The sequence below is a fragment of the Patagioenas fasciata genome, chromosome 24, assembly GCF_037038585.1.
Source record: "Patagioenas fasciata isolate bPatFas1 chromosome 24, bPatFas1.hap1, whole genome shotgun sequence".
NCBI classification, from domain to species: Eukaryota; Metazoa; Chordata; class Aves; order Columbiformes; family Columbidae; genus Patagioenas; species Patagioenas fasciata.
In genome coordinates, this window is record NC_092543.1 from 5,089,693 (window position 1) to 5,105,423 (window position 15,731).

The window sequence follows — 15,731 nt, forward strand, 5'->3', positions numbered from 1 at the left end:
AAACGGAGCTGTACAAAACCGAAAGGAGATGGAGGAGAGATCTGTAAGGTTTTCTGCCCTTTATTCTTCTCCTGGTCCAATGTGTCATCTGATCTCATTCTGAGAAAGCCTCATGGTCATGTTAGAAGACCCACGAATTCATCTCCGGTACGTGCAAAATTCAGACAAATTCACAGAGAGGTAACATTGCAAAGGTAAAATCAAAACTGAAGGCCAGGATCATGGGTTAAAATATTTCTTCTGGGTCCAAGAGACTGCAGTTTGGGTATATTTCAAAACATATTCCAAACTTTTAAAACAAGCTACAGGCTTTGTTTGACTGATTAAAAGATTTATTTGTTGAGGAAAACAAAAGGAAGATCCTTCTGGTGAACACTTTCTTTTTCCTTTCCAGAATATTCCCATTTGCCTTGCTCATACAATGACTTTGTCTCTCTTCCACTTCTCACTCTTCCCCATGGTTATTACATTTTTTTACAGCAAAAAACCGTCTTGACTCCTGTTCTGCCTTTGTCAGAAATTTGATGTGGAAGTGGTATCTGTTCAAAAGAATTCTGAGCTCAGAGATAGCGGAGAGGTATTGAAAACATCTATAAATAATACAGTGAATGTGTTTAGGACCTACTTCCAGGCTATGTTACAAACTCTGGTGTCCATGCCACCATGTCCTAAGTCATCTATATAAAAGTCGTGACCTCTAGACTCCAGGAAAACGAGACATCTTCTTCATGGCTTTGAAAAGCGTCTGAATTACCCCTTCCAAGCAAGTTTCCCTGTTTAAGGAAGACCCAAGATCAACTGCTTTGTCTACAACCTAAAACCCAGAGCAATGGGAACTGCAAAAAGCCCTTCGGATGGGAAGAGAACAAGGAAAAGGAAGACATTTCTTAAATGATCAATGACTTGGCTTTACAGATCTGGACTGAAACATGTGGGTTTGTAGGTACAGCATCTTTTGCTGCAGAATTTCTGCCTAGACACGACATTGCTGACTCCAGACAAGCAAGGGGACAGAATCCAGTCCAATCCTGTCAGACTGCGCCTAGATATCTTGGGTGCTTGGGTGGGGGATGACCACGGGCTCAGGGAAGTTCTTGGGAGAGTGACCCATTTTGAAACCAGTGTTCAGAGCTGATCTTGGGTCTGCTTTGGAGATGGAGCTGTTGTCACAACCACAGTGGAAACTGCTTTAGTAGAGCCAGACACTGTTCCCTGTTGGAGATGGGAGGCTGGTACAGTTTGAATCCGAACCTGTTGGAAATGGAAAGAATGACATTCAACTCATGGCAAGAACAACCTGGTGACACATTGCACTCGTGTCACACTCGGAAGCGCTTTCAAATTATCTGCCTCTGCTGTTAAGAAAAATTCAGTTATATGAACAAGACCAAGCACCAAACCACATCAAGAACAGAATCTGTCACAAAAAGATCTCTTTGTCCACTGTTTATGTGAAATGGCAGCAAGAGATTCCAAGATTAGGGAGGAAGAACTAAAAAATACATGTTGGCTGCTTTTACAAGTTTTCAGAAGAAGAATCTGGATCCATTGGACACTTTGCTTCTAGAGAATTGTTAGCAGCAGCTCTCAATGCAGATTAATTCTTTGAAATTACTGAACACTAAATTTACAGGTAGATACGCACACAAGTGATGCAATTTCTTCAAGAAATGGTGACCTCCAGAAGCCAAAGCAAAAAGCACTACAAAAACACCAAGTCTTCAAGTAGTTGGCAACATTTCTTAACAGGATTTTTGGTTTTACGTTCATGAACTTTTCATGGAACCCCACATATCAAATGTAAAGTCCTCACGGAGATGTTAAGTAGTAAAAAAGCAAATACCATTCTATATCTAGATGCCGTTACCTGCGTGGCCTGGCCTTGCTGCTGCAGCTGCTGCAGTTGCTGTGCAGTCAGAAAACTCACTGGCTTGTTCCCAGCGATGAGTTTTGTCCCTGCTGGCATTGTTGTCAGGATGATATTTCTACCTAATCCACTGATGCTACAGAAGGAGAATTGTGGAAAGGTTAGTGAGCAGCAGGCTAGGTCCTTCACACTCTCAAACTGTTCTTCAGTTGCTAGGAGATTAAAGTTACTTAGCTAATTTACTAATGATTTTAAGCAGTGTTTTTTTTCCCCAGAAAACTGGCAAATACACAAGTGACAAGTTTATGTCAATCACTATGATAGAGAATTCCTTTGTTGCATGAATTAAACCCTCTAATTCTGGACCATGCATATCACTGGGTTAGTCTGATCAGACCTGAACACCTCTCAGGGGATGCAGAAAATAGCCGAGCACACAGTGTTCTGCCTGGAAATATTAAACGAGGGAGACACTGTAAGAATTCATGGAAGAATAAACAGAACGACTTCAGTATCTGAACGCCAGAGGAATTTTCACTGAGGCAGTTAACACTTCTTTAGTTTCTTTAATGGAAAGATGGCTTCAGATTACATATATTTTCAGGTATGTCACCTGGTTAATTCTTTCTGAAACATCCAGAACTAACCTAATAGCTGGTTTCAAGGCAAAAAACATTTTTTTCTTCAGTGTGTTTGCTAAAACATCTCAGGCACCTAAACAAAGACTCTATTGTCATATCCATTCTATTTCTTGCAGCTAACGGATCTACTAACAGACTCCAAGTCTGTTCTACCCTCTGCTTGTGTGCTCCCCAGGAATCTATCGAATGCAGACCTTCCCCAGCCTATTTCTACAATGAAACTACCAAACGTGAAGTACTCACTTGGCCCCGAGGTTGCCCTTGATGATGGGGGCAGTCACCACGCTCTTGCCTTTCACTGGCTGGCTGATCACCGACAGAGGCACCGTTATTCGTGCTGGTAGTTTACCCTGGAGAAGTTGAAGAACACGTGAGGAGTTCAGCAGAGAAGCTGCTGCCAACATGCAATTAAACCACTCAGCTTGATTTTTAGGAGTCATGGGTGTAGAAACCAACAGCGGGTTTGCTGAGGAAATCTGTGCTCCGTTTCAGGCTCATTAAATTCACTTCACAGCTGCCTGAGCCATGAAAAGCCACATCATCTTTGCACCACAGTATTTCTCTGGGAAGGATCACTGCAGCCATTCATGATTTTTATCCTTACTCAGCTTTCACAGTGCAGTTTATGGTGCCTTCAGCTTTGGGCATTAAAATGGCATTAAAGCGGGAATTTGGTTAAAAACATTAATATGTTATAAGCGCTTCTAGTTCTGACATAATTCCAAAGGAAATAATTTCGGAGGTGTGAGGCACAAGGTAGGACTTTAGATATGCGAAGTTTACTTCATTTGCTCACAACGCAAGGTAAGCGAAGACATATCTGAGTGTGTTCTGGTTATTCAGCTACAATTCCGACACCATTAAATTAGTTGCAGACCCACATTCTATTACATGTGAGCCTTTGTGGTTGTAAAGAGCAGCTTTCAGACACAAACCATCACTGTATTTCAGCATTTCCCTTTCTCACGCACCTCCAGAGAAAGCTGAGCACTACTTACCGCCTGGGACGTAGATACGACGGTGGTGCTGACGGGTACCTGCCGCACCGTGGTGGCTCCTGTGCCTATCGTGATGGGAGTCCCCGCAGCTCCCGAGGCCACGGCAACTGCTTTGGACACGGTGGCACTCACGGTGGGCAAGGAGACAGCCGAGGTATGGACCGTGCCAGCCACGCTCACTGCTGAGGAAGAGGGGACTTGCTTAGCATGAGTAGCTACAGTAATCGTCTGGCCGGCTTTTTGGGGCATCACCCCCAGCCCCTGCACGATTCTGATCGTAGCAGCTGGCTTGGCCTCTGTGGATGCCACCGTCGTGATGGCTTTGCTCTTCTGATCAGCCACAGTCACGCCCAGCGCGGGCATCAATCGGAAAGCGGAGCTCGTTGGCTCTGCAGTCTTTAGGTCCGGAGTCACTTTAACAATTGTGCTGCCAGCTGGGCTTGAAGAAGCTGAAGTGGCTGTGCTGGTCTTGGCTGGAGAATCAGCGGTCTGGACAGGATTGGACGTCACGTGCAAAGTGGCGGAGATGCCTTTCCCAGCAGTGCTGCTGCCCGCAGCTGCTGTGAAGAGGTCCTGAGTCAGTTTGACAGTAGTGACTTGCGATTTGGCCAGGGTGGCCATCATGTCCGGGGTGATCCGCAGCACGGTCTGTCCCTTTGCGTCTGTGGTGATCGAGGATGGCGGAAGGCGCAACACGTCCTTTCCTTGGATCCGAAAATTGGTCGCCGTGAGTGGGATGCCGCTTCCAGGCTGGGTCTTCATGCCGAGTTGTCCTGTAATAGCCACCTGGAAGAGATCAGAGAAACAGCTGTATCAAACCAGGAGAGTCCAAGGCAAAATCAAAGTAAAATTTCCCAACAGGATGTTTGTTCCTGTGGGAATGGAAGCAGCACGATGCTAGCACTTGTCTCTCCCACTCTCTCTCACCTGCTTGATGATATTCTGGCCGGCTACGTTCTGGATGACCGTGGTAGAGGAGGTGCTTGTAGCAGAACTGCCCGGAGAGCTGGTTGCTGGTTTTCCAGCAGGACTGGGCGCTGCAGACAGTCCTGTCACCGTGATGCCTGTCTGTCCTATCACCGAGCTCCCCGGTCTTTGCACCTGCACTGGACTGGTTTGGGCTTTTACCGGCAGAGTCATCACAGCCTACGGAAAGACACAGCGGCAGCCTGTGAGCAGATTAGCACAATACTAACAGACTTTTTATCCCGTGACTTACAGCTTGCAAGTTCTATGGACTTTTTATTACAATGCACAATTTAATGGTGACACATAAATAAGAAATAAGGCAAGAAAAAGGAGTACTGAACAGTATTATTCATGCACAACTATTTCTATGCTCCAGCCCCGCAGTTACTGCATGTTCTGAGTGAGCAAATAATCCCTGTGCACCATACTGAAACACTAGAAGTCATCAGATTATAAATCAGAACAACTCCACCATTTCCATGCAGCCAAACTCACCTGAGGGAGCACTTTGGTCTGCGTGGCCGTCGCTGGGACGCGGATTTGAGGCACTGATGCAGGTTGTTGCTGCTGGGTTACCACCGGGGCTTGCTGAGACACAGCAGGGAGGCTGGACTGGGCTGTGACCACCCGGACCTGCGGCAGGCCCGAGGACGTGGTGTGATTTACCACCCGGGGAGGAGCTGCCTGTGGCCCCGGCTGCGGCTGTGAACTCTGGGCTGTGGAAAGCAACGTCCCGAGCTGTGGCATGGTAGGGGAGGATACCAGAAGAACGCTACAGAAAAGATAAAGCCAGTAGATGAGCAAAGTTATAGAAAATGGCTGAGAAAGAACCCATAACATTCATGAGCAATGTATGAGACAGAAGAAGTACCTTTGGTTGGGTTTTGCTGGCTCCGATCCAGCGCTCGATATGCTCTTGGTGACCACAGACACCGGTGGGGGTGAAATCGGCGTTGCCGGTAATGCTGGCGCAGTCGGTGTCACGGGAGTCACGGGAGTTGGTGGCATGCTGGAGTCACTGAGGCTCAGCTGGCCGGGCTCTGATGTGCTGCTGGGCAGAGCTTTCACAGAACTCTCCTTGCTACTAGACTTCTGCAAAGAAACCAGGTCAAGCATGAAGGTCTGCACAAAAACTGGGTCTGACTGCTGCACTCTGAGCACTTTAGGCCAAGTTCTGTATGGTTATGAATGACGCCCTGGTGCTAAATCCTGAAATGAGAGATAACTGGCTGTCTGCCTTCCTCAACTGCAGCCACAAATGGGCTGGTGCTGCTCTGTTGGCTGCTCTGTTTGGCTGCTCCTGTTCTCAGGGAAAAGTGCATCTCAGCAGTGACAAACATTCATAATGTGCAGATTTCCACCTTGGTTAATTTGCCAACAGCAACTACTTTATGAATATTTATATATCAATAACAAAAAACAGACATCCAAAGCCTGACAGCTTCATCACAGCAAGGGAAGAGCAGCACTCTGCTACAGATTAACCTCAAAACTAGATCTGAAAGACCAGTCCTTTGACAGGGAGCACAAACAAATTCCATTAATCTTTCTGCTGAGATCAACAAAGACAACAGTGGAAACATCATGAACTGGTAACTTAACTAGGTGGCAATTTTCATCAGTCACTATGGATGCAGAATCTATGGATTAAGTTAAGCGTGTATCTTCTTCCCAATCTCAAAAGCAGCTGTGGAAACCTGTGCAAAAAAACTTTACCATTTTAGCTGGAGGTTTTGGCTTCTGCTGAAGAGCTTTTTTGGCCTTTGCTGCAGCAGCTTGAGCCTGGTGGATCCGTTCTGCAAATACAAATCGATGGTTAGAGCTCCTGAATGCAAATGATTTAAGAGGCAAATTCAGAATTGTAAGTTCATCTTCAGACAAGAAATGAAACACATATAGTCATCTAATAGTGCAGAGAAAAATATCAAGTTAAATTAGCCAAAAAGGCTGAGAAAAGACACATCAGAAGCTGTGAATGTGCATACAGCTGCAGATCTTGTACATGAGATTCTGTATTTCCAACAACTACTTCAAACTGATACACTGCTCTGCAAGACTGAATTTATGTGCTGATGGGCTAACATTAGCAAACTGACTAGAGAAAAAGGCAAGACTGACAGATTAATGTTTAATACCCAGTTGGACTGAAAAAGCTCAGGAGATGTACAAAAATTTTCATGCTTAAGATATCACCAAACCAGGCTTACCAAACTCTTCCTCACTCCTGTCCCGGTGCAGGTAGATCCACAACTTACGTCCAATATCGTATTTCACACAGGGATCTTTCTCGTAATGTAATCGATCCAGAGCACCACTAACAACAGTATTAACCTGAAAGTTCAGAATGCACAGAATTACAAGATATCCCTGGTCGGACTAGCCAAAGGTTATGAAAAGAAAAGTAATCCTATTTGCAATAAAACCTGAGTAAGCCACTAGCAATTTTCATTTGAGTAAGAACTGAGATGTTGCAGCACAGGCTGCTGTTTGCCACCAAAGCTGAAAGCTCTGATAATTCACTGTTTCTCAATCTAAAAGGCAAGCAGATACATGGCACAGTGTTAATTCTGTAGCTTTTCTAGCTGTTCTTTTCATCATCCAGAGTTCGGTGCAGATTTGCAGCTGTTCATCAGAGCAGAACATAGTTCTCATATGCTCATCAAAGCAGCATAAAAAATTATTTGGCATTAGCCACTGAATACCACCCAGGTCTGTGTGGTGTATTTTTAGGAGAATCTATTTAAGATCAGACACCACATCCAACTTACTTGAGCACTCGTGACATCGGGAGCAAGGAACTGTGAATCTTTAAGCAGCTCACAGATTTCAGCACGAGTTCCTTCTCCATTAGGAAGGCGAGCAGCAGCATCACGAACTGAAACGCAAAATCAGAGCTTAATCTTGCAGCCGTAACTAAGTAGTTGTACTCAGCAGATACATTTCGGTATTGTTCTCTTATCCCTGCTCTCATAGTGCCTACTCACTCACTAATAATGTAGATTCCTAAAATAGTCATTGTTTGGAGGGTCAGGGGAGCCCTTTTCTTTGGCTATCACCTTACCGAGGGACAAGATGGTAACATACGCTGGTCTGTCTGAGCGCAGGAGAGAATGCTCTCGGGCTTTGTTTAACGAGGTTTCCTTGTCAAACACTCCTTTCACAGGACCAACAACTGACTCAAAGCCATGCATACGGAAAGTGAAAGCTTTGTGGGGCTGGCTGTAACGGTAACGTTCCTGTATTTGGAAACAAGAGGACTGAATTTAGCAGGAAACATGCAGAGCAAAGTCAAGTTATTTTACATTTTAGTTATTATCGTCTCTAGAGAAAGGCTTCTTTTACTATTTAAAGGCTCAAATACTGCTGTATAAACTAGTTTTGGATCAAGACAAGCACAAACTACTTGAAGCAGAATATAAAGCGCTTCTTACCCGAAGTGTGCAGGTACAACACATTAGGTAAATTAAGCAGCTGCACAGACTAGAGAGATACCAGAGATAAACCTGTCCAGCAAACACCCCTTCCCCAGCAACAACAAACCCTTTCTTCCCCCTCTAATCTGGCAAAAGAGATTTCCAAAATTGAACCTGGATATTCCACCATGGACACAGCACAGGTACCCAGGGAGAAGAATTGTCAGCATGTCTTTAATCTGTAATACACACCTGCAGCTACTGCAGACAAGATAACTAAGTGTACGGGTACACTAACTGCCACCTGCTGCTTGTACTCATACACACCCAAAAAATATTATAGAGACGAGTCATCCTTGTGTGCTGGGGAATGACAGAGGAGATACAAAGCTTGGTAATACTGATTTCAATAAATTTTGCCCAATCGCCACTGGAAATAGAAGCGTTTTTGGAGTAAGCAGCTAGGTTGCACTATTACAAATTGTTATGTGAGGCCAAGGTACCTACTTCAAGGCAGAAGAAACACACTAATTCTTTATATTAACAAAGCTTGCACAGAGTACAAAACTGTCACACAAATTTTCTTGGTTTAGTGGCCAACTGTTTCAAAATGTGGATTTAAAACTAAGATTCGCTTCTTACCTGCTCCTGGAATACGCGTTTCTCCTCTCCAGTGCTAGGTCGGACTACATAGTCAGTCCTTCTGAAACAAAGGTCACCATCAGTTCTGAGCAACAACAAGCCTGCAAATTCCTCTGAACAAATTTTGAAAGCATTTGATAATATCAATAAGTCCGGCAGTATTATATACTTACACTCTGGGAACTGGTGTTGTGGCATCTGAGCTGTCTTCATTTTCCTATGGAAAAACAGAGAAACGTCAGTGTTGGATTTAACTCAGTCAGGTTTTCTGCTGCTAGAAGGTGATTTTTTTCTGACTCACTTTGAAAAAAGTCTGGTCTTTGGTCTCCAACCAGAGTTGAAACAGTGCTGCCAATTCCTTCTCATGATCTTGGCAAGAACCTAGTCCAAGAAATTAACTATCAGTCTGAATAATGAGAAGTCATGGTCTGTAGAAAATATGAATGTGTTCAGACAGATTTGAAGGGTGACATAAAAACAGTTAGGCCAGCAACATAAAGACCTACAGCCCAGCACCTTTGCTCACTTATTCTCTGTCTGCTGCTGCTACTAATGTCTTGTGAAAACCTCAAATCCAAAATACATCTTTGCTCAGCTAAAAGGGAAGCTCCAGAGAAAACAAGAGCACAAGACACTCACCAAGCAATTTCCACTGCTGAGTTTTTTCCTTGAATTCCACAAAAGGCGAGAAGCTGGATGGAACATCTACAATGAAAAAAGTGCATGTCAGAGACATCATACAAGTGTCCAACCCCCCAAATGCTGTAATGCAAGCTGTTAAGACTCATAATGACAGAGAAAGCATTTTACATGATTATGTGAGTGCACCTCTAAATTTATACTTTCCCAAAGGGAAAGTAAGCATCTCAGAGTAGCAGTGCAAGCACAAGAAAAGAACAGAACGGGATAATGAGTCTTTCATCTACAGGCTGTCAGATGAGATCCTGTTCATGCTGTGAGGCACTGGGAACTGTTACTGTACGGTGACAATTCCTGGGTGCATGGGATGCAAGTTCAGGATTTATAGCATTCACCAGCAATATGGGGAACATGAAGTATCCATGCTGCAAAAGCCACTACAACCTACACTCTCTCTCCCTTTAAAATTTCCCACTAAGCAAATGAGAACCACAGATTAATCTAGTTTGAAAGGAGTGTCTGAAGTTTAGCTGCTTTAAGCCCCATGTCAAGCTGGGTCAACTTCATGTTTTCCATGGATTGCTCAGGGCATTATCTGGTTTATTTTTTATTATCTCTGAAGACAACCACAACGTCTTCGCATCAGAAAGAGACTAATTTCTTCCTGCTTCAAACATCCCGCCTTGAGCGCATGATCTAAACAGGAGAAACTGCCTGTCTAGAGGCAATTTCACACACATTTTCCTATGCTCGGGAATCCAACTGGATCTTATCTACCATTCACATGCAAAACAAGTTTACCACAATCAAGAAATGTAAGCGATAAGAAACGCTGTCAAGAACATAATGAATTTTTGTAGTGATGAATTAAAGCCGATTTGAGCTATAATATAAACCAGCACTAATTAGAACTGAGGTACAAGCATCGTTAGTATTTTTAACAGCCATTCTTACCTCTGCTGTCACCTGTCAAGTACTGCAAGGCGGGTAAGACCAGTTCAGACCAGTTAGAGGCAAAGGAAAACCAGTTATTTAGTGCGCTGGCAGGAGAAGATTGCCAATCTAGAACTTTATCTTCAAGCTGGAGAGGAAAAATAAATATTCTATTTAAGATCTCACACTTTAAACTATGGCTGTTTTAACAGAAAACAAAACAGCTAAACATATCTGGGGGAAAAAAAGATTTTTATATATAGAAATAAAAATCACCTGACTTTTTAAAGTAACCATATTTCATACAACAGACACCAAAAAGGGGGAAAAACTTCCTCACCGTCTCTGCCCTTAATATACAGAATACATCTAACCATGATCTAAAGAACAGCTATGGAAAGACTTAAGAGATTCAACTGACTAAATTTATGAGACATGTTAAAACCAGAAATTGGTACATACTCCCAGAGGGTTTAATTTCTTTAATATGTAATCTACATACTAATATAATCAACAGCAGGACAGTTCTGGTGAAAAATCACTATTACATGGCTGTAAGAGCCTGTATTCCCTAGATAAGTGGGTGGTTCCTTACCACAGAGAGAGTGGCAGGTCCTTCCAATAACAGGATCTCCAAAAGCAGGAAAAAGAAGCTGGAAGATATTTCATTTATTCCAAGGCATGGCTTCATATCTTCGAGAGGTCTTCAAATGGAAGAAGACAAGGAAAGTGAGTTCCCTGAGGAAATATTCACCTTCACACCACACATTTCCCACATCCCAAGCTGCACAAAACCTGCAGGAGTCCCATGGAAATCTGAGCTACTCTCTCCATCTATGCAAGGTGCTCAGGGCCCTCTGGAGTACTTACTCCTCTTTGACAGACGACAGAGCGATGGGGGAAGGATCCTGAGACATGGCTGGGATTCCATCCGCATTGCTAAGCGAGTCAGCCAAATCTTCCACCTCGGATTTAATAACCTTTAGCTTTTTTTTCTTCTTGTCTTCCTTTTCCTTCACTTTTTTCTTGAGGGTTGCAAGGTCGTATAAGGCTTTAGATACAATAAAAAGTAGAACAATTATAAAGCTTCCTACCACATTTTAATGAGAGTCAAACTATACATTTAAACATATATTCAGAAGCGTATGTAGTGTGCACTCACTCATACTTCATTGCATCTTCCCAGTCATTTCCACGAAACTTTATTTTTCCCCTCAATGCTCTGTTTTAACAGGAAAGCTTTATTTTCAAACCAGAGCAGAGATAGAAGTTAACGTTCATAAATTAGCTGGAAGCACCTTCAGCAGAAGGTGGAGTTGTCTGTGAGAGACTGAAAGGGAACATCGCACAAGCCCAGAGTGGGTAGCCAGCTCTGTGACCAGCAAAAGGACACAAAAATCTATCGAGACCACCTTTACCCTTCGCTTTTCGCACACACAGATCATACCAAGCATTCACCAGTGCACAAACACCCTGCCCAAGCCACTGACCTGCTAAGGAACCTTTCCTGCCAGCGTTTACTCGAGTCATGATGTCCTCAAGAGTCACATCTGTCGTCACCAGATCAGGGTGGTCCTACATGGGACGATGGGATAGAAATTAAAATTAGGAAAGACCAAAGTGTTAAGGGCACAGCAGATAACCAGGTACTGAGATACTCCAAACTTATCCGGGATCAGCTTATAAAGTTATTTACTGCAATAAAAATTGGGAGGTCTTCTAATCCTGAAATCCAAAATTTTGTCTCTCCAAAACACAACACTAGAATTATAAAATCCTTCTAAACAGATAAGCGTGAACAGGAATTGCATATATGTGGTGACATTTAAATACAGGTTGAGAGTTGCACGCAAAAAAAGTAGCAATCATTTTGTCACTCAGAAGTACCCCGAGCTTTACAGGTAAAAAACTAAATGATAAAATGCAGTCCAACTCCCCAGACTTCTTGACATCTTACAGGTTGCCGTTTTCGTTTCTCATGGTGCTTCCTCAACATCATCTTCAAATCGTTGTCCCCAAGCTCTATCTTGTCTGCAACAAAAAAAAGTGTCAGAGATTTCACATGAAACAACGTATTTTCAAACTAATTTCTCATGAGGTCTCGCAGTAGCTCTCACCCCTAAATCCATATCAGCCCCTAGTTTGGTTCTCACCTGCTGTTTTCATATCCAGGGTTGACAATGTCGGGATCACTCTCAGGGGAATTGGTGGACTCGGACAACGTCCTGGAGAACTTGGAGGCCAGGAGGTAAGATCTAAAATAAAGAAAGAAATATAGAAAGAAATTCTATTCCTCCATGTTCATTGGATCACAGCTAATAAAGCTGGAGCCCAGTTTCCATTCTTCTATAAAGACGCTGTCCTCACATCAAAAATCTGTCTTTCTCCATTCACACCTCAAAAATCTTCAGTCCAGGTCATTACCTTCTTCATCAGAAGACAAGGTGGTATCTCCACACTCCTCTTTCACTTCCCTCAGAATCTTCAAGTAGCGCCGATGTGTCCGTCTGTCTCGTTCTTCTGTGTCATACGACGGTGGGATGTGCCTTCTCCTCAGGGTCGCATCAGGGCCTCCTTTCCTGGCTAAATCCAGCAAGTACTGAAGGATGAAAGACGGGTGACATTAGCAATCTCAGCTACGGCACTATAAACTTGAACAGAGAAGCTCAACTCACTTTCAGCAAGTTTAACGTTTGGCGTAGAAAAGGCAGAATGACTTGTTAATAGGACAGTAAGGTGTAAAGGGGCAAATGTGGGAAGCAGGGGACAAGGCCGGCACAGAAAAAAGATGCTACACACAAGTGAGAACTATGAGAGTTTCAAATCCTGAGATGTGTAAACTTAACAATGTTTCTAGTGTTCTCATATTATAGGGGCCACCAGAAAACCAGAAAAGCAGCATTCATTAGAGGAAAACACCTCCGAGAATTATGAACACACAAATACCAAGACAACTGATTCATTACGGAGCACAAGAAAGCAAGGATCACACTCCGAAGGCACTCACATTGCGGGAAGCAAGGATCTGCTTGAGCAGCCGGTAGAAATATTGCTGCTGAGAGCTCAGGTACCGCTTGTACTGGGACTTTAAACAGAGCTGCCGGTATTTCACAACTTCAGGATTAAAGTGTCCATCTGTAAGAAAGAGGTAAAAAACACTTGAGTTTTCATTGAGCTCTAGTCAAGAACTTAACCCAGAAAATACAGTTTATTACACTCACTGACCCCGGAAGAGTTTCTGGGCGATGTGCAGCGGATTTCCGAAACGGAAGTTTTCACCACCAAACAAGGCAGAGATGACTTTGTTCTGATGCTCTCGGTTGTTTTCAGGAAAGTGGGGCAGGAACTTCTTCAGGTGGTCTCGCTGCGCATCTGTCAACACCTCCTGCCACGTCGACAAGCTGACAACTTCAAAGAAGATGTCAGGCTAAGGAAAGCAAAAAATGATAGTGAGGAAAATGCGCCCTTGATCATTTTGTAGCCCTTAAGAATGCGTCTTTGATGATTTTGCAGCCCTTATGGCTTTTTAAATAACGTGAGAGACTGTTTCAGCCAAATGCAGAAAATAATAGAGGAAAGGTGAGGAAATTAATGATACTATTAGAAATAAGAAAACAAATTCAAAACTCTTAATGAACAAGACCTTCTTAAAGGCAGTTTTAAAACAAGAGAGGTTGTTATCTAGAAAAAGAACATAATAATGGTTTCATAAGATGTTTTCTTGAGATTAATCAAAGCCCTTTTGAAAACCTTTTCTAAGACAGTCAGAAAGGTTTCCTCTCTTTTCGGTGTGCTCTGAAAGCTCTGCAAAAGGAGTCAAACACACTGTTCATCAAGGATGGGAAAAAATAAAGCGTTTTAGCGCTGCTCACGTCCTCCAGCAGGTCCTCGGGCAGGCTGACCCGAACGGTCCCCAGCATGCAGTCCTCCATGATGCGCCCACCGTGCCCGTCCACGACCCCGCAGGGTCCCAGCTCCAGCGGGTCCGTCAGCATGTGCTCCAGAGAGTCCATTTTCACCCCGAGACGTGGCAGCGCAACCCTTGGAGAACAAAAATCCCAAAGTCTGATGCATCCCCGGCTGGGGGGGGCACATTTTGTGAAAGTATAGTTGGGTGGCGAGATACGTAAGGTATTATAGCGTTGATTTACTGTTTAATTACAAGAATAGCCACGTAAATAAAGAAATGCTTTGCCAGACAGCGCATACTGAGGAGAAGCTGCTAAATTAATGTACGCTGTGATTAAGCTACAAAAGATGTACCCATCATTAACCAACTGATGTGATCCATTCTTTCTGACCACCCATAAAACCAGGGGATATTTTTCAAGTTTTAGATACTTCTGCATGACAAGAGGGAGACAGAAGATGAAGTAAAACATTGTTTAGAAGCAGAACGCTCAGCTTATATTTAACTAGCAATTAATAGATGCATTGTAAGTAAGAAACTACATAATTATAACTAATGTCGTCAGTTATTTCTTAGCATAGATGGATTGTATGTAGAAATTTTCAAAAGCTGTATTGCATCTGTAATCATTATGTGAATATAAGCAACGCAAAAGCATTCAGTCTTTGGAGCGCTCATGGAAGATGATTCCCAGTGCTGACAAAATAAAGGATTAATTAATTATAAAACAATTAACTAATTATACCGTTAAGTATAATTAACTCCGCAGTTATTTCTTCATTTCAGCACCATGCACAGACTGGAAGGTACCTGTGACCCATCCTGCTTTGCCTCCCACCTGCAAAAACCCCTTGTCAATAGAGCTAAATACCATAAAAAACTGTATTTAAATCCTGAAGGCGGTTTTAATGAGCAAAAGGTCTAAGTTCGGGTACTTCTCAGGCCGGGTTTGCAGCTCTGACAGGACCAAGCCCCCGGCTCCCCTCAGGCACCACTGGGCAAAGCTGTGCCCGCTCCCCGCTTCTTCAGGGAGAAAAACGCGCCAACCGCGCGGAGTAAATCAGCTAAAAATATAAATAAACCACCAAAACAGCGTCGGAGAGTAAAAACGTGACAGAACCCCGCGTGTCTCATACCTGCTGCGTTGACTCCGGGAGCGACACCGACGCGACGGCGCTTCCCCGCGGTCCCCCCGCCGCGGGGCTGCCCGGGGAGGTTGGCGGACCCCCCGATCCCCGCTGGGTGGCCCCGGCTCGGTCCCCGGCTCGGTCCCCGGCTCGGTCCCGGGTCGGTGTCCCCTCGGTCCCTCAGCCCCGCCGGCGACCGCTGGGCCGGGCCGGGGGGGCGGGAAGCCCCCGCACGCGGCCCGCACCGGAAGGCGGAAGTGAACGGCGGAAGTCTGCGGCGAAGGGCGCATGCGCGCTGCGTTCTTCCCGCCGCGCCTGCGCAATGGCCCGCGCGGTTCGGTCTCTATAGAGCCCATCGCGACAAAGGACATTTAAAAGGCGACAACCCTCCTCCCCCCAGTGAACAGAGGTTTTCTTTAAAAAAAAGAGAAAAAGATTTATTAATTTCGTGTATTTTACACGGGGGGGGGTTGCACAAGACTCCGAACACGAGAACAGTCACCGAATGTACAACGAACACACACAGTTAAATAAGAGGAGGGGCCGAGGTGCAAAATCAGGGTGCTTGTGGGACTGTTTTGTCTTTTATTTG

General features: G+C 44.2%; 1 protein-coding gene across 2 annotated transcripts; it reads right to left on the reverse strand.

The window, feature by feature from the left end:
- Nucleotides 1-310: 310 nt before the first annotated feature.
- On the reverse strand, nucleotides 311-15,396 carry NFRKB (nuclear factor related to kappaB binding protein). 2 transcript variants are annotated; one of them, XM_065855653.2, is made up of 26 exons: nucleotides 15,149-15,396; nucleotides 13,975-14,143; nucleotides 13,328-13,529; nucleotides 13,110-13,237; nucleotides 12,527-12,701; nucleotides 12,256-12,357; nucleotides 12,060-12,133; nucleotides 11,593-11,677; nucleotides 10,973-11,153; nucleotides 10,698-10,806; nucleotides 10,124-10,250; nucleotides 9,170-9,235; nucleotides 8,832-8,911; nucleotides 8,704-8,747; nucleotides 8,531-8,591; nucleotides 7,537-7,711; nucleotides 7,244-7,350; nucleotides 6,683-6,806; nucleotides 6,192-6,271; nucleotides 5,347-5,567; nucleotides 4,971-5,247; nucleotides 4,434-4,652; nucleotides 3,507-4,292; nucleotides 2,752-2,858; nucleotides 1,868-2,003; nucleotides 311-1,251 (listed from the first exon to the last, which is right to left on the reverse strand). In XM_065855653.2, exons 2-26 carry the CDS (start codon nucleotides 14,113-14,115, stop codon nucleotides 1,126-1,128), a joined length of 3,933 nt encoding a protein of 1,310 aa, XP_065711725.1. In that variant the 5' UTR covers nucleotides 14,116-14,143; nucleotides 15,149-15,396; the 3' UTR covers nucleotides 311-1,125. The 2 variants fall into 2 exon arrangements, with proteins under 2 accessions (XP_065711725.1, XP_065711724.1); XM_065855652.2 differs by having other exon boundaries at nucleotides 8,531-8,588; nucleotides 15,149-15,282.
- Nucleotides 15,397-15,731: the final 335 nt, after the last annotated feature.